General features: G+C 28.1%; 2 protein-coding genes across 4 annotated transcripts in view; one reads left to right on the top strand and one right to left on the bottom strand.

The window, feature by feature from the left end:
• unc5ca (unc-5 netrin receptor Ca) overlaps positions 1 to 2,272 on the top strand; it is a 191,195-nt gene extending 188,923 nt beyond the window's left edge. The window contains exon 16 of the mRNA XM_051109261.1: positions 1,136 to 2,272. Within this exon, the coding sequence (XP_050965218.1) occupies positions 1,136 to 1,298 (163 nt within the window). The 3' untranslated portion in view covers positions 1,299 to 2,272. The remainder of the gene's footprint in view (positions 1 to 1,135) is intronic.
• A 9,481-nt stretch (positions 2,273 to 11,753) lies between these two features.
• Positions 11,754 to 22,240, bottom strand: part of bmpr1ba (bone morphogenetic protein receptor, type IBa) — a 68,954-nt gene continuing 58,467 nt past the window's right edge. For all 3 annotated transcript variants that reach the window (XM_051109275.1, XM_051109274.1, XM_051109276.1), the window contains 6 exons: positions 21,768 to 21,906; positions 19,699 to 19,891; positions 16,507 to 16,804; positions 14,872 to 15,047; positions 14,465 to 14,595; positions 11,754 to 12,392 (listed from right to left, as the gene is read on the bottom strand). In XM_051109275.1, coding sequence (XP_050965232.1) covers positions 12,267 to 12,392; positions 14,465 to 14,595; positions 14,872 to 15,047; positions 16,507 to 16,804; positions 19,699 to 19,891; positions 21,768 to 21,906 — 1,063 coding nt within the window. In that variant the 3' untranslated portion in view covers positions 11,754 to 12,266. The remainder of the gene's footprint in view (positions 12,393 to 14,464; positions 14,596 to 14,871; positions 15,048 to 16,506; positions 16,805 to 19,698; positions 19,892 to 21,767; positions 21,907 to 22,240) is intronic.

Raw genomic sequence — 22,240 nt, 5'->3', positions numbered from 1 at the left:
TATTAATAATAATAATTAATTAATTATTATTTTATTAGTAGTAGTAGTGTTATTATAACTATTAATTATTATAGACTTCCAAAAAAATGATTTAGGACAGACATAAATATTGGTGTTGTAATTTCACTGTTGTTATACAAAATAATAATAATAATAATAATAATACCATTCTTAATAAAAATAAAAAATATTAATTTATTAATAAATTAATTAAATATTTTATTGTTGTTTTATTATTATGGACTTCCAAAGCAAAGAAATTAAGACAGACATAAATATTGTTGTAATTTTACTGTTGTTATACAAAATAGTAATAATAATAATAATAATTTGTTATTATTATTATTATTATTATTATTATTATTATTATTACTGTTATTATTATATAAATATTATATAATAAATATTATTCATATATAATAAATATATAAATATCTTTTATTTACATAGTATTAGTAATATTGCTTCATGGATTTAATTTGTGATTATTTAAATATTATTACAATTGTATTATTTTAAATAAAAATATTTTGAAAAATAATAATAATTGTATTATTATTATTACTATTATTATTGTTCTTATTAAATACTGTTTGTTTTTACTGTGCAGTTGTAATATTTATGTTTTTTTTAATTTTTATGATTTAAATAATAAACAACAATATTAAAGTAACAATTATTATTATGTTATTATTAAATACTCTTTTATTTACTGCGAAATAGTTATATATTTTTAAATTATTCAATGATTAACATTTAAATGATACATTTTTAATAATAGTAGTAGTAATAATTAATAACAATAGTAAGTATCCTTATTAGTAGTAGTTAAACAGGTGTTTTGTCTTAAGAAAAAATGTTTGTTTTATTTCCATGTCGCCCATGTCACATTTTTATTGCATTTTACAAGCATTTTTAAAGAAGTAATCACTAATATAATGCATTAAATTGACATTAACAGTTAGGAATAGTTCCAAAATAAAAAGAGTCTATGATTTCACTGCATTATGCAAAAAAATACACTTTACCACATTAAAATGGAATAAAATTGTTGAATTTTCAGCACAAAGAACTATATAGTGATATATTTTGTTTCTGCCGCCCACCTCTAAGCTTCCTCTCACCTGCCCTACAGGTATCTCAACTACTTTGCGACTAAGACGAGTCCGACCGGAGTGATTCTGGACCTGTGGGAAGCTCAGCACTTCCCACATGGAAACCTCAACCAACTCGCCACCGTCCTGGAGGAGATGGGTCGTCATGACAACAGCATCGCCGCCATGGCCAAGGAACAGTGACCCTCGCATTAGCGGTAACGACGCTGCTAACCATGATGTCCAGATCCAGTCGTGTTGCCACTCTCACTGAGCTGAAACAGCGATCAAAAGCCGTCTGTGTGCGGTTTCCATGGAAAGGAACGGCGCTGCCGTCCATGTACGTGGATGCCGCCGATTTGGGGTCAAAGGTCAAGCAGGAACAGGGTCGAGACACTTCAGGCTTGTACTAGACAACCAAAACACACCCAAACCCTCCCAGTTTGCACGCGCAGCTGAAATCTCCCCCGTCATCCTCTAGTCATGGATTTTACTGAATTTTGTGGTGCCATCTAGTGGTCACAGAAACAACAGACGCTGGTGTAATATAATATTTTGAGACATGAATACAGTATTTAGTGTGAGTACCTTCAAGTGGCCTTTAAAATCCAGTTAGCGTTCAGATGCGATTTGAATTGTATTATTTTTGTAACGCAGGTATCTGAAGACGTACGGTACAGTAAATAGGTTTGTTTGTCGAACAAAAGTGCAGGTGAGCACTTGCCAGGGACTGGAGAATATTTGATTTTCTGGAATGCAATGTTTTTTTTATCACACTCTAATGAAGATGATCTTTACTGGCCGGACTGATGAATTGACTGGTTGTGCATGGGCTTTTCCTGTTGTGCATCATCAGTGTTTTGGATTTAGAGTCAGGATTTACAGTACACATCTCGCTCTACTGGACACATATTTTAAGTACATTTACCCCAAATGAAAACTGACTATAGCTTCTGCTGAAATCTGACGGATACTACAGTTATTGGTACTACTGGCGTATTGCAGTGGATTCATATAATTCTATAGATTTTTAATTATTTTATATATTTTTTAAATGACAGTGAAGGTTAATATTGTGTTATTGTAGTAAGGTTAAATCACAGCTTTAAGTTTTCCCTATAGATTTTCTATCTAAATAAAAGTACTATCATTTAACGTTTGAAAAACAAGAAATTAAGACAGACACGTTATTATTATTATTATTATTATTATTATTATTATTATATTATTATTTATGGTGTAAATAATAAATTAAAAAAATTATAATTTGTTACACATACTTACTATTATTGTTATTATTAATAAAAAATAACTAGTATTATTCAAAATATTATTTCTAATTTATTGTTTAAATAAAGTGTTTTATTTAAATATTTAAACAATATTGTAAATATATTAATATATAATTTAAAATAATTAATAATAATAATTATTATTAATAATAATAATAATAATAATTTTCACATTTATGTACTTTTTGCTTTTTAATAATAATTATTAATTTTCTTATTATTTTCTTATTAACTGTGCAATAGTATTATTGCAGTTATTTTTAAAGTAATTATTGCACATTATTTTAACAATAGTAAATGTATCCTTTCCAAAAACGTTTTTCCAAAATTTTTAATACACTTTATTATTATTATTAATAATAATAAAATAAATTAATTTATTAATATTATATGTGTATATATATATATATATATATATATATATATATATAATAATAATAATAATAACAATTATTATTATTATGTACTAGTTTTTATGATTATTAATTATTATTTTTTAGCTGTGAAACAGTATTTTTGCTGTTATATTACAAAGTAATTATTTATGTTTATGTATTTTTAAGAGTACATTTATCCCTTATGAAAACTTACCATGGTGACTATATTTTATAGTGACTATATTTCTCCTAAAATGTGATGGATATTACAGTTACAACTCAAATATTGCAATGAATTCATGTAATTCTTTCAAAATCCTTCATTTTACAATTTACAGTGCAGTCATAATATTGCAAAAGTAATATATTGCCCTGTTGATACAATTTTTTAGGATTTAAATAATAAAATAAAATGTTAATAATTTATTATTATACTTACTGTTACTATTATTATTATTAATAATAATAATAATTATTATTATTATTCAAAATAACTTAATTAAATATTATTATTGTTATTTCTATTTTATTATTTAAATAAGATATTTTTATTTAAATAATAAAATATTTTTAATATTTTTACGATTTTTTTAAAATGTAATTATTGCTCATTATGTTATCATTATCTTTATCTTTCATTCAGAATCCTTCATTTTACAATTTACAGTGCAGTCGTAATATTGCAAAAGTAATATTTTGCCCTGTTGATACAATTGTTTCTTATTTAAATATTAAAAAATTGAATAATTTATTATACATACTGTTATTATTATTATTGATTCAATTACATAAATATTATTTAATGTCATTTCTATTTTATTATTTAAATAAGATTTTATTATTTAAATAATGAAAGAATTTGAATATTTTGAATATTTTTAAAAGTAGTTATTGCACATTCTCCCGTAGGTTTATTGTAGTGATCATAACTGTAGTAAGTTTTGGTGGAAGCTGTGTTTGTAAGGGGTTGAGCACTCATAACTGTCCTAACCAGTGTCCGGTGACAGCTTATTTTTCTGTCTGGACTCAGAGTGAAAACACTGTACAATACGACACAATCTCAATCAGCCAGAGCATATTATTTGTTTAAGATAAAGATTGTTGGTTATCCAGTTCTGTAAGACAGAAATAGAAACTAAGCAAGCAACAAATGTTGTGTTAGTTGCAGAGGCTGAAAACCCTCCTGGTTTTCTGATTCATGCTGGTTTGATTGGGTTTGAGTCAGAGCTGCAGATCTGAAGCTTCGCTCTTCCTCTCGACACTGCCGCTACGCTGGAATAAATGAATCTGGGAAATATTAAAGACGTCACTCCTGTGTGACCCTTCATCCAGACACAAACGCTAGAAATAAGAGCTCTCAACGTTGAAATCACATGAAATGATGTCAGATATTTTACTTACAAATATCCAGATACGTGAATGAAACGTTTGTATGGAATATATTTGCTTGTGTTTTTGAAGCAAGATTGTCTGATCATATTTACATGCACATTAACTAGTAACATTTAGGAAAGTAATGTGTTGGTGATGTCAGCCCAATGCAGAGTTTTTTCAGAGGCGGAGCAAGCTGTTATATTTTGATGCAAGATTATGAGCTTTTTAAAATATTTATACTGATGAATCGTTCACTATGCTTTGGAAGCCCATTTCCACTACATAAGAAAAAAAAATCATGTTTTTGGATAAATCATAATTATGACATAAAAAGTTAATTCTGAGATAAAAATTCGAACTTTGATTTATCATAATTTTGACTTTGAATTCAATAATTAATTAATTAGTCAGCTCCTTATGACTTATAATTTAGATAATTTAGATTTTTTAGAATTTTTCTTATGTTGACATTTTGTCAATTTCATCTCGTCATAATTATGGCTTAGTGTCTCAATTTTTCACTTCTTGTCATAATAATCGCTTGTAATAGTGACTTACCATCTCAATTTCGACTTTTGTCATAAAAAAGTATCTCAATTTTTGATGTGATCATTTTGACTTTTTGTCATAACAACGTAATATCTCCAAATTTTGACTTACCCTTATGTTAACTTATCTCATTATGATTCATAATTTAGATGACAATTTTTTTTTTTTCATTATTTTCGCTTCACTTCATTACTGCATTATAACATTTTGTCAATTTTGGATTTTTTGTCATAATTTTTTTTTTAATTTCACATTTTTAAAAACTTTTTTTGTCAAATCTGATTGGTCATAATTTCAACTGTATCATGATTTTGACTTGTGAAAATATTGACTTTTTTCAAATTATGACTGTCATAATATCTTACTGTCTTTGTCATAATGACTTATCTCATTTTTTAGATTTTTTTTGTCATAATAATGACTTACTATCTCATAATTTTGACTGTCATATTTTCTTTTGATCTCATAATTTTTACTTTGTGGTAATAATGACTTTCTCATAATTTTGGCATTTGTCATAATATTGACTTGCTATTTAATAATTTTGACTGTCATAATTTGTTAATATTTCATAATTTTGGTTTTGTCATGAATTTTGAATGTCACAACAGTGACTTAATATCTTATTATTTATGACTGACAATAATGACTTCCTCAAAATTTTGGCTTTATCATAATAATGACTTAGTATCTTATCATTTAGATTGTTTTGTCATTATAATGACAATTATATATATATATATATATATATATATATATGACTTATAATTATAATTCATAATTTGCCTTTTTGTCATAATAATGTCTTTGTGTCTCAATTTTCTCATGACTTAGAATCTGTTAATTTTGATTTTTTTTTTTGTCATGACTTACTATATTATCATTTTTATTTTTTTTGTTATAATTTCTTAGTATCTCATAATTTAGACTTTGTCATAATTGCTTAGTATTTCATAATTGTGGTTTTATCATAATGATTTGCTGTCATAATTGTGACTTTGTTATAATAATGACTTACTATGTCATAATTTTGGCTTTTTGTCATAATAATGACTTAGTATCTCATAGTTTTGACTTTGTCATAATAATTGCTTAGTATTTCATCGTTTCGGCTTTGCCATGATTTGCTATCTCATAATTTTGACTTTGTCATAATAATGACTTAATATCTCATAATTTAGATTTTTTTTGTCATAATAATCTTTCTAATATTTTTTTTTTTTTACTTTTTTTTTACTTTGTCATAATAATGAATTTCTCATAATTTTGGCTTTGTCATAATGACCTAGTATCTCATAATTTAGATATTTTTGTCATAAAAACAACTTACTATCTTGTAATTTTGACTCAATAATTGATTAGCATTTCACAATTGTGGCTTAGTCGTGAGTTGCTAGCTCATTATTTTGACTTTTTTCATGACTTTGTATCTCATAATTGTGACTTCAACTTCCTATCTCATAATTTTTACTTTGTCATAATAATAACTTAGTATCTCATAATTTTGATTTTTTATCATAATTAGTATATCAATTTTTTTTTACCTGTGATAATTTTGACTTTTATTTTGTCATAATAATGCCTTAATTTTGACTGTCAATTTTATGACTTGTTATAATTTAAATTTAGCTCATAATTTATCATTTAGACGACAAAATGACAACTTTTCCCATTATAATAGCATTTTGTCAATTCCGACTTTTTTTTGTAGTCATTTAGTTTCTATTTTCAGTTTTAACTTTGTCTCATAGACTCTCATAGATTGACTCTCGATTGGTCATAATTTCAACTTTTTAAAAATGATTCTCGCCTGATGATTTTGACATTTTGTCATAATGGCTTTTTTTTTTGTCATAATTTTTATTTGTAATTTTATCTCATAATTATAACTGTTATAATTTAGATTTGTCATTAACTTTTTTTGTTATGATGCAAATGTTTACAATTTTGTCAATGATGACTTAGTAAAATGGTCACTTAGTAAATTTGACCTCATCATTTTGAATTTTCCGCAATAACAATGACATTTAACATTGACTTTTTCTGTCATAATCATGATTTACCAAAAGCATTTTTTTCTTCTACAGTACGTGTCAGAAATGGGCTTCCACACAAGAAACGTATTAAGAACGTAAACAGGGTCATTTTAATTTCATGTCAATTCAAAATATAAAATTCACATTTGCTGAAATTAATATAACAAAGTTTAAAGTTAAACTCACAAATCCTAAATGTGTTTACAGCCAGAACAGACAGTTTACAGGTAATGATGGTCTATGCAAACTGGAGACTACTTTATGCATAAATCCGTCACAGTAGATGCTCGTGCTGGTGTGCTTGTGAAACACTGGGCTCATTATGTGTGATCTGTCTGCAGTTTCACAGCCTGCAGCCGCTGCCGCCGCACCAACACGACAAAAAGCCTCCAACCGACTGCCATTTCCCACAATCCAAACTAGGAGAGGATCTGTGCGGAAAATAAAAGCCAAATTAACGAGCAAAACAAGACAACAGAAAACCCTTCTGTAATGTTGACGAGCAGCAGCGCATTGCGTGTTTCTGTCTGGTGTAAATGCTGTGCCAACTATGCAACGTTTGCTTCTGTACAGGACAGTGACCGAACCGCTGGCAGATGTGCATCGTCATGACTCGTGTGTACAGAGAGAATTTAATCCACAGAATAAAGCTTCATTAAAAATCAAAAACAAAAAACGCTATTATGTCCGTGGCCAGTTTCTGTATAAAATGTATGTAAAGGATTTTTTAAATAAATTATATTTTTAATCAACTCTGACAGTGGCCTTGTGTGTGTTTTTTGTGTTTTTTTTTATTGTTTGACCTTCCTGGAGATTCCTTGCATCTGTTTTATTTTTCTATAGTTTAACCTTGAATAATCATGCAAATAATCAAATAATCATGCATCAGATGCAAAGTTCACTTTTATGTGTTGTTTGAACATAAACGTGTTTTGGCAGTGTGTGTACACAACCACCCTATAATGATAAAAATCCACCCAGTGGTTTTTATTTAATCTGTAAAAATAATACTCCCTTTTACAAATCAAGCCGTTCTCAGCATCTTGTCTGTGTGATGTCACACCAATAGAGGCTGCTCCCACCATAGCTGATTGACACGGATGTCTTACCTTATTAGAGCCACTTTGAATGAGCAGTAACAGTCCGATCACCTTTGTTTCGATGCAGGAACGGGGATGTAGACAAGAATGGCTCCTAAGAGATTGTGGTGTTGTGTCGCTGGATGTAATAATGAACATAGTGGTCGTCATTTACTCCCGACATCTGAGCTGCTGAAGATGCAGTGGATTAAGTTTGTTTGTGAAGGAAATGCGCCTCCCGATCTACATATATCTGAAGTAAACAAGCTCGTCACTCCACAGAGAGTAGAGAGGGGCGGGGCAAGCAGAGCTCATTAACATTTAAAGCAACATCAACCAGAACAGAATAATTTTTGCAGAGCTGATTTTGGCAAAAAATGTGTTTTTTACACTACCATTGAGAAATTTTAACCACAGCATGTTATAGACTTTTCATTAAGACCCTAAAGAATCATATCAACTTGTGGAAATTGGGCATCCGATGACCCCTTTAACATGGTAACAAAAAGAGAGAATGGGTTACATGAGGGGCTTTTTATTTTTTTATGAGTAAAATGTTTTTAGATAAGGCATATTGTTTGGTTTGCTAAGCTATCCAGGAAGTACAATTGGGTAAAATGGGTTAAAGTATTATTGAAAAAAATAAGTTTTTGTTTGAGTCAATAATGTTTCGTTTGGTTCTATTTGGACAATATGTGACCCTGGACCACAAAACCAGTCATAAGTATCAATTTTTCACAGTTGAGCTTTATACATCATAGGATAGGATAGAACAATATTTGGCCGAGATACAACTATTTCAGTATATGGAATCTGAGGGTGCAAAAAAATCGAAATATTGAGAAAATCGCCTGTAAAGTTGTCAAAATTAAGTTCTTTCCAATGCATATTACTAACCAAAAATTAAGTTTTGATATATTTACAGTAGGAAATTTACAAAATATCTTCATGGAACATGATCTTTACTTAATATCCTAATGATTTTTGCCATAAAAGAAAAATCTATCATTTTGACCCATACAATGTATTTTTGGCTATTGCTACAAATATACCCCAGCGACTTAAGACTGGTTTTGTGGTCCAGGGTCACATATATTATTTATGGCCGGTGCGACAGTGTACCCAGCAGGCACCTTGATATCAGTTTGACGTCAAATATCTGTCAAGACTCGATCAAGGTGGTGTAACATCATTTAAATTTAGTTTGGACAGCAGTTTCTTCCAGTGGTAATTGGGTGAAAATAGGGAGTTAAGCCCACACTGAAATTGGTTTCATGTGTATGTAGGCCAATATGTTTGACATTCAATTTACATCAAATTAACATCATGTCAAGTTTTTTTTTTTTTTTTTTTTTTTTTTTTAACATCAGTTTGATTTGCATTTGACCCGTTTTTTTTTTTTTTTTTTTACGTCTATTTTGATGTCAGTTGTTGATGTCTTTTCAACATCATTTGTCCACTGGGTAGAAAAAGCAGCCAAAGAAAGAAATGATGAGGAGTTCGTATGAAGCTGCCTTTTTTGTCCAATTTGATTGGTTATAATTTCAAATTTGTCCATGATTTTGAACGTTCTGTTTTGTTTTAATGTTTTGACAGTGTTGACTTGTCATGTTATGATTTACTATCTCATGATTTTGACTATTATGATGTATCTCAATTTTGACTGTCATAATACTGACTTAGTATCACATAATTTTGGAATTTATCACAATAATATCTAATAATCAAATTTATCTCATAATTTATTTTGAAATAATACTAACTTAGTATCTCATAATTTTTTACTCAATACTGACTTGGCTCATAATTTGTAATGACTTAGTATCTCAATGTCAGCTTTGTAATAATAATGACTTAGTACAGTATCTCATAATTTCGACTTTAATAATGACTTCATATCTCATAAATTTGACTTTGTAATAATTTCATAATTTTGACTGTAATAATAATTCAGTATCTCATAATTTCAAGTGTCATAATGACTTAGTATCTCATAGTTTCGACTTTGTCACAATCATTTAGTAGCTCATAATTTTTTACTTTTATCATAATAATGACCTAGTATCTCATAATTTTGACTTTGTCACAATAATGATTTAGTATCAGATAATTTCTGACTTTTATCATAATGACTTAGTATCTCATAATTTACTTTGAAATAATGCTTTAGTATCTCATAATTTTTGACTTTCACAATGATTTAGTATTTCAATGTTTTTTAACTTTGTTATAATAATGACTTAGTATCTCATAATTCTTTATTTTGTCATACTGACTTAGCTCATAATTTTTACTTTGTAATAATAATGACTTTGTATCTTATCATTTCAACTGTCATAATGACTTAGTATCTCAGTTTTGACTTTGTCACAATGATTTAGTGTCTCAAAATTTTGACTTTGTAATAATGACTTAGTATCTCAGTTTTGACTGTAATGACAGTATCTGTAATGACAGTATCTTATTGCTGACTTAAGCTCATAATTTGGACTTTGTAATGACTTAGTATCTCAATTTCAACTTTGTAATAATAATGACAGTACAATATCTCATAATTTCGACTTTAATAATGACTTTGTATCTCATAATTTTGACTTTGTAAGAAGAATGTTATTTCATAACTGACTTTGTAATAATGACTTAGTATCTCATAGTTTCGACTTTGTCACAATCATTTAGTATCTAATAATTTTGACTTTGTAATAATAATGACTTAGTATCTTTATTTTTGACTGTCATAATACTGACTTAGCTCAAAATTTTGACTTTGTAATAATATCTCATAATTACAACTGTCACAGTGATTTAGTATCTCAAAATTCTGACTTTTTGATTTTGAATAATTTTTGATTTTGTCATAATACTGACTTAGCTCAAAATTTGGACACTGTAATAATAATGACTTAGTATCTCATAGTTTTGACTTTGTAATAATACTGATTTAGGATCTCATCATTTTGACTGTCATAATGACTTAGTATCTCAGAATTGTGTGACAGTTTGATTTGCATGTTTTTTGACGTCAATTTTGTTGTCAATTTGATTTCTTTTCAACATCAATTGCCACTGGGTAGAAAACGTTGCCAAATAAAGAAATTATAAGGAGTTTGTATGAAGTTGCTGCCTTTTTTGTCAAATTCGATTGGTTATAATTTAATTTGTCAATGATCTTGACATGAAAATGTTGACTTTTGTCATGTTATGACTTAGGATATTATAATTTTGACTGTCATAATAATGATTTAGTATCTCATAATTTCGACTTTGTCATAACAGTATTTCATAATTTTGACTTTGTAATAATAATGACTTAGTATCTCATTATTTTCACTTTGTCACAATGATTTAGTAGCTCATAATTTTGACTGTCATAATGTCTTTCTATCTCATTATACTCAATAATGAGTTAGTATCTCAGAATTTTTTTCTTCATTTTTTGTCTATTTGATGTATTTTTAACATCAATTGCCCACTGGATAGAACACAGACAAATGAAAAAAAATATGAGTTTATATGAAGTTGCTACCTTTTACATAAAACTGATGCTTTAATAAGCCTAAAATACACTGAAAAAAAATCTAAATATTAAATAAAAAAAAAATAAAAAAATTATTCATTCTTATAGTTTAAGTAACCAAGTGAAAAAAATTAAATTTTTTATAAATAATTTTATCAAAATGAACAAATATTTTTGAGTAGTTTAAAACAAATAAAACTTGTTTAGTTAATCAAATAAGCAAGTTCATGATTAATTGGGGATTTAAATTTTGGGGATCACATGGATCAGGTTTCATCTGTGAAATTAAATGTTCAGTTATATTTTTTATGTCATATGTGACCTTTTGATTAATTTGAAAAATACCTTACTGGAAAAGGTTTTACATCTCGGTAATGGTCAAATTGTAAAAAACAACAAAAAAAAAAACAACAACAAACAGAACATTGAGTCTTATTAGAACATTTATTCAAGTACATTGATGCTTCACTCTCATTTTCATCTATTTACACAATAAATAAGGCACAGTCCACCAGAAAAGGCGGGAAACCGCAGCTCCCATGACTTCAATCACTTGTTGCAAGTTGTTGATTGACTAACACAAATCTGATACCATCCACAACCACTGTCATGTTGGAGCTGAACAGATTGCGAAAAGAGAAAACGTGACCGTTCTCTCAGGAGAGTCATGAGCCGAAGGCCCAGTGTTTGTGACAGAAGTGTGATCTCACTCGCTGAGGTCCTGCTTCGTCCCACTGGCCAGTGTGTACAGGTCCTCATACAGTGAAGTGTGACGACAGCAGGACCTGCTGTATCTCTGTCCTGAGACGGGCCACCATCAGCTCCGACCACACGAGATCTCTGGCGTCCTTCTCCACCGGCGGGTCGGTTTGCAGGAGGCTAAACTCACCGTTCGAACCCACGGCAGGCGGTGAGTTTGGGGTTAGTGTCAGTGCTGTTGGTCTGTTTTCAGACTTTAATGTCCTGGGACTCCGACATCTTAGCCAGCGTCTTTTTAACACGCAGGGCGGTGAGACGAGAAGCCGGATTATGAGCCCAACACTCTGTCATGAGCTTCCCCATCTGCCTCAAACACTGACAATAAACACAAAAAACTTACTTCAACAACAATGAAGATGTGAAAAATGTCATAAATAAATAAATTAATTAAAATTGTTGTCAAAGATATTATGAAAAAAAAATATTTGTGATTTGTTTCTTTTCTAATTTTGATTTCTTGGCTTTCCAATAACATAATTCTCTAACATGATGAGCTAGATTTATTAGATGCTACTCTTATAATTCATCAGTGTGACTATTGTATGAAGTTGAATAAATGAGTCACATTAGCATCATGTCAAGGTCACTTAAGTAACTTGATGAAGGAACATGAACAAATTATGATTCTTGACTAAGAATAATTTAACTAAAAATGTTTAAGTAACTTAATTGATTTGTGTGAAACTGCTGTACATGATTTAATCTAATTTTCTTCTGTAATTATTATTATAATTACTTAGAAATGTGTTTATATTGTTTTTCATTATTGTTTCAGTTATTTTAGTGCAGCAATATAAATAAAATGAAAATGAGAAATGTTGCCTTGGCAGCGAGCTAAAGGGTTATTAAATTGAACAAAACTCCATAAAAAACATAAAATATAAGAATGGCATAAACTTACTTTATTTCAGCTAGTTGCCAAAGCAACTTTTTTATTTAATTTACATTGATGTACTAAAATAAATGTTATTATGTTTAAAATAATTTAAACTAAAACTGAAAATAAAAATTAATAACAACTATATAGACATTTTAATATTAATAAAAATAATGAATAAATAGTTTTATAAATAACTTAAGTTAAATTAGTAATAAAAATGTCAAATAATTTGTGAAATTAGTACAACTTTAACTAAAATAAAAAGGAAAATAAATACAAAAATTAAAGTATATATTAAAAAATTCTAAATCTAATTTTATTAATTGAATTTATTAAAGACAATAGTCAATAATCTTAGTTATACTAAAATAACACCAAGCTAAATAAAATGTTTATAGATATATATATAAACATTTTATGTTTAAACACTAATATTTATATATATATATATATATATATATATATATATTATATATTTATTCAAGTACATTGATGCTTCACTCTCATTTTCATCTATTTACACAATAAATAAGGCACAGTCCACCAGAAAAGGCGGGAAACCGCAGCTCCCATGACTTCAATCACTTGTTGCAAGTTGTTGATTGACTAACACAAATCTGATACCATCCACAACCACTGTCATGTTGGAGCTGAACAGATTGCGAAAAGAGAAAACGTGACCGTTCTCTCAGGAGAGTCATGAGCCGAAGGCCCAGTGTTTGTGACAGAAGTGTGATCTCACTCGCTATATATATATAAGGAACATTTATTTTAAAAAATTTAAATATATATATAAAAAAATTCAAAATATCAATAATTGTATCTCAATTGTACTAACATAACACCAAGCTAAAAAAAAAAGTTTTTATATATATATATATATATATACACATATATAGAGATATATATGGTATATATATATATATATATACACACACACACACACACACACATTTTATTTAGCTTGGTGTTATATATATATATATATATATAAATTAGTAAAACTTTAACTAAAATTAAAATAAAAAGGAAAATTTAAAAAAAAATTCAAATATATAAAAAAATAATTCAAAATATCAATAATTGTATCTCAGTTATACTAAAATAACACCAAGCTAAATAAAATATGTTTATATATATATATATATATATATATATATATATATATAGATATATATATATATATATATATATATATATATATAGATATATATATATATATAGATATATATATATATATATATTTACACTTATTTTATGTCAAGCCACACATTTTTTTATCGTTTAGTTAACTATAATAAGCCTAATTTTATCAGCAATTATTTTGTGAATAACATTTGAGATAAAATGAATAAATATGACATGATGAAATATTGGCCTTTTTAATCAATAAACAATAATTATGACTAAGAAAAAAACAGTAAATTTGCACAGCACATTAGTGTCTGTGTTTTTGTGCTTTATGCTACTGAATCACAGTGTAATTGGTGAATAGATGTGTGTTTACCTCATCACTGCTCCAGCGATTGGGGAAAGACGGCCGTATTCTCTTAATACACACAACCTCTCGCATGTCTTCATATGACGGGTCATTAGGAACGTGATCGTGATACGGCAGCTGATATTCCTCTACGATACCTGCAGAAACATCCCGAAATCAATCAATACACAGACAGAACAAAATAAACATGAATGAGATCTCTTTAAAATCTCTTTCAATCTCTTATAAATCGGTTAAATTATATAAATATTAAAATTTCTATTTAAACAAATTAGGGTTTTTAAAACCATGGCAACAATTCTAATTCCGATACTATCCACATCTATTAAGGAATATCATGAGAAAAACTGAGACAAAGCTGACATTTAAAGGAAATACAGCAATATTTAATAATAATAAAGGCAGAGCTGTACCTCCAGACACACATCGGCGGGCGATTTCCCACAGTATGAGGCCGAAGCTGTACATGTCGGCCATGATGTAGGACTGAAAGTGGTTCCTGTTCAGCGTCTCGTCCAGAACTTCAGGAGCCATAAAGCGTTTGGTGCCCACGCGTGTGTTTAGCGGGATGTCCACTTCATTAGTGTCGCTGTCCAGCACAAACAACAGGGTTTCAGTTCTCAGATTCAAGCAGAAGAGCTCATTTCTTCAGCATATATGCTACACATCATTTTCTGCTATTTCAGGGAAAAACTTGTAGATTGTAGAAAAATTGTAGATTGCCAAGCTATAGTCAAAATACCCTTTGAGAAAGTAGTTAGCTACATATACAAGGAGCAATGTTTAAGATATAATATTTAAGATATCCAATAGTTATCAATATATTAATATTGTTGGCTCATAAGAAACATTTCCTGCGATTTCCGTCATTAGCAAGTGTCAATTAGCAGTATTTATTATTAATGTTTTGAATTTGTATTTGTTTCTTTCAGTTTTTATTTAAAGTTTTAGATGTTTTGTTTATTTTGTCACTTTTGCATTGTTATTACTTTTTTATATTTCTATTTATCTTTAATATATTATTTTCTAATAGATCTAGCTGAAAAATATATATAAATATATTCTACAGATGAAAAAATTAAATAAAACAAAATATTAAAAATTATTTTTGCTATTAATTTTGTCATTTTTATTTTTTTTACTGTTTCTATCTAGCTTTATTTTTATTTTAGTTTTCATTTTAGCAATTTTACTCCTCCAACTTAAACCTCTGAATTTAAAAAAATTTATTTTTAATGAAATTACTGAAATTAAAAATAATGTGTTATTAACGCTGTCATTTTCATTTTATTTTTTTCATTTTCATTTAATTTCATTGTGTTTTTATTTACATTTATTTTTATTTTAATTTTAGTAATTTTACTACTTCATCTGATATATCTTTTATTTCAGTTAATTGCCAAAGCAACATTTCTTGTTTTTTTTTTTTTTTTTGTTTAAGCTAAAATAAAATAAAATATAAATATATATTCTATAAATGAAAAAAATAAACTAAAACTAAAACTACTAAAAATATTTTTTGTTATTAATTTTGTCATTGTCATTTGTATTTTTAGCTTTATTTTTATTTCAGTTTTAATTTTAGTAATTTTATTACTTCAACTTATGTGTCTTTTATTTCAGTTAATTGCCAAACCAACATTTCTTTTTCTTTTCCTTTTGTTAAGTTTAAGCTGAAATAAAATAAAATATAAACATTTCTGTAGATGAAAAATCTAACTAAAACTATTAAAAGTAATTTTTGTTATTAATTTTGTCGTTGTCATTTTTATTTTTTTAAAGTTTCTATTTAATTAATTCAATTTAATTTTACATCTTAAATATATAACAAAACTTAACAAAAACTAAAACTATTAAAATAATTTTTTTTATTTCAAAGTACACTGATATATATGTAATAAATTTTAGGTAGGGACTTTTAGGAAAATTTTTGAGCGATCACATAGAATAATACTTGAACCTTTTTGAACAGGTTGCTAAACCTGCTGCCTACAATAATTAGCAAGTTAAACTCAAAGACAAGTAAACCACAGCAGCTGAACTCTGACCTGATGAACTTGACGGCCAGGCCGAGGTCAGCGATGCAGCAGGCGCCGTTCCTCTTCACCAGGATGTTTTTGCTCTTCAGGTCTCTGTGTGCGATGGCCGGTTTGCCCTGCGTGCCGAAGATTTCCGTGTGAAGGTGGCAGAGGCCGGAGACGGACGAGTACGCCAGTTTTAGCATGGCCCGGCTGTCCAGGGTGGTGCATTTGAGATAGTCGTACAGAGAGCCGTTCTCGTGGTAGTCGGTGATGAGGTAGAGTTGAGTCCACGAGCCCGTGCCTTTAATGTCGGCCGCTATGAACCCTGGAGAACGCAGGAAGGAGAGTTAAAATTAGCACATGAGGCTAAATATATCGAGCCAGGCCGTGCTTAATTTAATGTAATAATTAACCTGATATCAGCTAATTAATTTGAAATGACTGCTAATCAAGACGGTTCAATCGTGCATTTTAACATGGTTCATTTTCCTGTAATTACCGACTGCATGTTCACCAGTGGGAGTAATTAAATAACAGTAGATAGGCTGCTAATGTAACTACATTTCTCAGTTGCGTGACAGCGGCTCTGCTGGAAAATAGCATTGCTGTTTTTTCTTACAAATAGTGGAATAGCATGAAAAGATGCAATACGGCTGCTTGTTGCATCAGTTTGTATTGTGCGTGGAGCTTTACAGCCGAGTGATTCGAGGCAATGATCAAACACACTCTCACTGAATGTCCTCAAGCAGCAATTAATGATAGTGAAATTATTCATTTTGGATGGTTCGTTTTAATGAACTGAACTCACTTTAATTTACGTGATCGCTCAAACGTGTTCCCAGAAGTCCCCGTGTCTAAAGTATTTAGTTAATTGAGTAGTTGACAAATAGCACAGACATGTTGAGGTTTTAGTTTAACAATTACAAAGGAAAGTTTTGCACCATTTTTAATGAGTTTCTTTTCTTTCTTTTTGTAGTTCTTTTAAATAATCTTGCAGAGTAACATGAAACTGTATAATAAGATGAAAACAAACATTTTTCGGTACTGTGAACTTGAATTTCTACAAAAAAAAAATAAAAAATTGGGGGTTGCATGACTTTATGAAAATGTAATAATTAAATGAAATCATAAAATGTTAAATTAAATTAAGTATTTTTTAAATAAATACTAAATACTTTTAAGTACTCTGAACATATTTAATTTTCACTAAATAAAGATTATTAGGGGTTTCATGACTTTAAAAAATATAATAATTAAATTAAATAATAATTGAATATTAAAAATTTTATTTTTAAAATAAATACGAAATATTTTTGAGTACTGTGAACTTATTTAATTTACAAAAAAAAAAAAAACGATTATTAGGGGTTTCATAACTGTATGAAAAGATAATAATTAAATTAAATCATAAAAATGTAAAATTAAATTAAGTATTTTTAAAATAAATACTAAATATTTTAAGTACTGTGAACTTTTATAATTTCCACTAAAAAGATTATTAGGGGTTTCATGAATTTATGAAAACATAATAATTAAATGAAATCATAAAAATATAAAATTAAAATAAATATTTTTTTCCAATAAATACTTTTTTTTTTAACTGTGAAGTTATTTAATTTCCTTTAAAAAAAGGTTATTAGGGGTTTCATGACTTTATGAAAAGATAATAATTAAATTAAATCATACAAATGTAAAATTAAAATAAATATTTTTTCCAATAAATACTTTTTTTTAAACTGTGAAGTTATTTAATTTCCATTTAAAAAAAAAAAAGATTATTAGAGGTTTCATAACTTTATGAAAAGATAATAATTAAATTAAATCATAAAAATGTAAAATTAAAATGAATGTTTTTTCGAATAAATACTATAAAAAAAAAACTGTGAACTTATTTAATTTCCATTAAAAAAGTATTAGGGGTTTCATGACTTTATGAACAGATAATAATTAAATTAATTAATCAAAATGTAAAATTAAAATAAATATTTTTAAAAAGAAATACTAAAGATTGATGAGTACTGTGAACTCATTTAATTTCCATTAAAATAAAATTAAAAAAAGATTATTAGGGGTTTCAAGACTTTCTGAAAAGGTAATAATTAAATTAAATCACAACCATGTTAAATTAAAAGAAATATTTTTAAAATAAATACTAAAGATTTTTGTGTGCTGTAAACTTATTCAATTTCCACAAAAAAAAAAAAGAAAAAAGATTATTAGGGGTTTTATAACTGCATGAAAATATAATAATTAAATTAAATAATAAAAAAAAAAGTTACAAGTATTTTTAAAATAAATACTAAACATTTTTGAGTACTGTTCAGCTTTTTTAAAAAAAAAAAAAAAAAAAAAAAAAAAAAGATTAATAGAAGTTTCATGACTTTATGAAAAGATAAAAATGTAAAATTAAAATTAATATTTTTAGAATACATACTAAATATTTTTGAAAAAAAAAAAAGATTATTAGGGGATTCATGACTTTAAGAAAAGATAATTAAATGAAATAATAAAAATGTAACATTAAAATAAATATTTCTAAAATAAATACTATACTACTAAAATAAAACACTAAAAATTTTAAATATTTTAATTGTTTACCTTAATGTCATGTGACCATTAACAGACATCAGACAACCGTGAAAATGCAAATGTGTTGTTAAATTATTAAAATATGTTATCACAAAATGTTAAAATATTTTATATCACAGAGGTTTGACTGAGAGAAAAGTTTGTGAACAAAAAGTTTACCACAATTATTGCATAAATGTAGTCTTAATGGGTTTTTTGGCCCATCCTCGACCTACAGTAAGCATTAAAGCTGACAAGACTTTATTTTATTGAAAGACCTTTGCCAAATTATGTTTGAATATATGTAGTGCAGTGGAGATCTTAAGCTATTCAAACATCTATTGTTATGCGGCACTGACTCATCAGGCCTCGTATTTTAAAAGAACGGCAATAAAAAAATAACGAGTTCCTTTATTCACCCTAATTATACACATACTGCCCCCTTAATAGCTTCAGTGAAATTAAATACTTTTATTAGTGCACCCAGCTACTTTTTCAAGAGGGTAGATGAATAATTTTAAATCATGAGTTACTTTAGCTTGGCAAGCAGGACCTTTCCTAATAATATAGTGTATTTTCACTACATTAATAGTATAATAGTGGCATGTGAATGTAATGGTGTTTGTGTGTGCGTGTGAGAGAAAGTCTCACCCAGTATATTCTCATGTCTCATGAGGACAGTCTGATATATCTCCGTCTCTCTGAACCAGCTGGCCTCCTCTGTGGTGAAAAAGACTTTCACAGCTACTTTCTCTCCCCTCCATCTCCCCATCCACACCTCTCCATAACGGCCCTTCCCGATCTGTGTCACCATCTGGATCTGCTTCGCTATAGTGCGCTGCACCTACAGACACACACACACACGTATACAGTCTGTCAGATAGATAGACAGACATGAAGTGTTCGATCATACACAATAAGAGCAGTGATATTTATTTAAACAAATAGGATAAATATGGTCCTAAGAAATCATCATTAAATATAAAAAAATAAATCATATAAAAATTATTTAATTAAATTAATGAAATTCTTAAAAGTATTTAGTTTTATGGATAGTTCAACAACTTAATTACTTACTAAAATTTTAACAATAAATATAAAATAATATTTTTTCGTTTTCCCAAATTCCATTTTATTTTTTCTCAAATTCTGTTTTGGGTTGTAATTTTCTGAATTTTGCTTTAATGGTTTAATCAAATTGAAATAATAAATAAGCATGTCTAATTCACTCACACTTACTTTACTTTTATAGATAGTTCAACAATTTAATAACTTACTCAATTTTTAACAATAATAGAGCGCTATCAAATGTGTTTAAATAAATGAATAGGGCCCTTTGGAATCGGTTTTATTTATTTATTTATTTATTTATTTTTATTTTATTTTTTTTCCACAAATTCTATTTTATTTTTCCTCAAATTCTGTGTTTTTTGTTGCAGTTTTCTGGATTTCATTTTAATGGTTTAATTAAATTGAACTAGTAAATAAGCATGTCTATTTTATTCAGTTCATAAAACGTTTTTGTTTTATGGCTAGTTCAACAATTTAATAACTTACTAAATTTTAACAATAATGGAGCCCTATCAAAGGTGTTTAAATAGGATGAATATTTTTATTTGATTTTATTTCCACAAATTCCATTTGAATTTTTCCTCAAATTCTCCGTTCTGTGTTGCCGTTTTCTAGACTTTGTTTTAATGGTTTAATTAAATTTTAATAATCAAAAAGCATATCTAATTAATTTAGTTCAGTTCTGTTTATTCAAAATTTTTAGTTTTATGGCTAGTTCAACAATTTAATAACTTAAATTAAATGTGTTAAGCCTTACATTAAATGTGTTTAAACTATTATTTTTTTTAACAATTACATTTTATTGTTCCCTAAATTCTGTGTTTTGTGTTGTAATTATCTGGATTTTGTTTTTTTTAATTGTAATAATAAAAAAAACATGTCTAATTAATTACATTTGTCAGAAATACTGTGTTGTCTTTTCATTGTCGTTTTCTGAATTTTGTCTTTTTTATCATTTAATAAAACTGTGGTTATCAAATGAAGGCATAACATTTTAAATTGTTACACTTTATTTCCATAGTCCATCTTAGAAATTGTACTAACAATAAGCAACTTTGCAAAGTTGATGTCAACGAACTCTAATTTGCAGCTAACATCACAATTGCAATTAACAATTCTTTTTATTTTTTTGCACCAAAATGTTTTACTTTTTTAATGAAAAAGATGAAAAATTGTGATATTTTATATACACATATTTTTTTTTAAATAATGTTTTACTTTACTTTATTATTATTATGATTATTATTATTATTACTATTATTGTTCTGAAGTACATTCTACTGTACAACTGTAATACATAATATACATAATTTTATAATTTCTTCAGATTAGACCAAACTTTAATTTTGGTGGGTTTAATGAAGACTTTGTGCTGTGTGTATCTGACACTCATTCATTCTGAGACACACTGACTTCCTATTAAATAGTAGCCTTTCTGCAGTTTAATAATCACTGACACTAGTCTATGTTGTGATTTGATTAATTGTACTGCCTTACTTTGATCTTCATCCAAAATTCCATAACATATCATGTTATACCGTAAATTCTGTGATTCTGTCTACGTCCTGTATGCATCACAGAAATCACAAGGCTCTAAGTGGATGTTGATTTCATGTGATCTGTGACTGTGTGCAGTGTGTGACTCTCACCAGCAGGGGGAGTCCTGACCCTGAGCCAGAGCTCTGGGATTGCTCTATGAGGTCCCGCAGGGATTCTCCCGGAGGAATGAAAGTTTCATCCGGATGCAGGCCGAGGCTGTAGCGTGGGGCTAACTCATGACGCTTATACCTGAAACACCACACGGACTACTTCAACACCAGAGTAACATGACCAGAAGTCCACACAAACACAACCTGGGGCCTTAAGTGCCAGGCTGGGAGAGATATATTGTTATAATGTAAATTATGTTAAAAACGAACCACCAAGCATGAAAGCATGTTCTAGTACACCCCCAAAACAAAATCCAGACTTTGTAAAAGAGCATAATAGGACTCCTTTAAATACACTAATGTGCATACATTTTCTGAACAGGAAACTGATCGCTAAAGCCAGGTTCAATTTTTTTGTTTAATTCTGTTGACTTATTTGATATATTGACTTATTGTCTAAAAACATGTTATGA

This window comes from Labeo rohita, chromosome 5 (genome assembly GCF_022985175.1).
Source record: "Labeo rohita strain BAU-BD-2019 chromosome 5, IGBB_LRoh.1.0, whole genome shotgun sequence".
Lineage (NCBI taxonomy): Eukaryota > Metazoa > Chordata > Actinopteri > Cypriniformes > Cyprinidae > Labeo > Labeo rohita.
The sequence above is the reverse complement of the archived record's forward strand: the minus strand, read 5'-3'. Positions and strand labels throughout refer to the sequence as shown.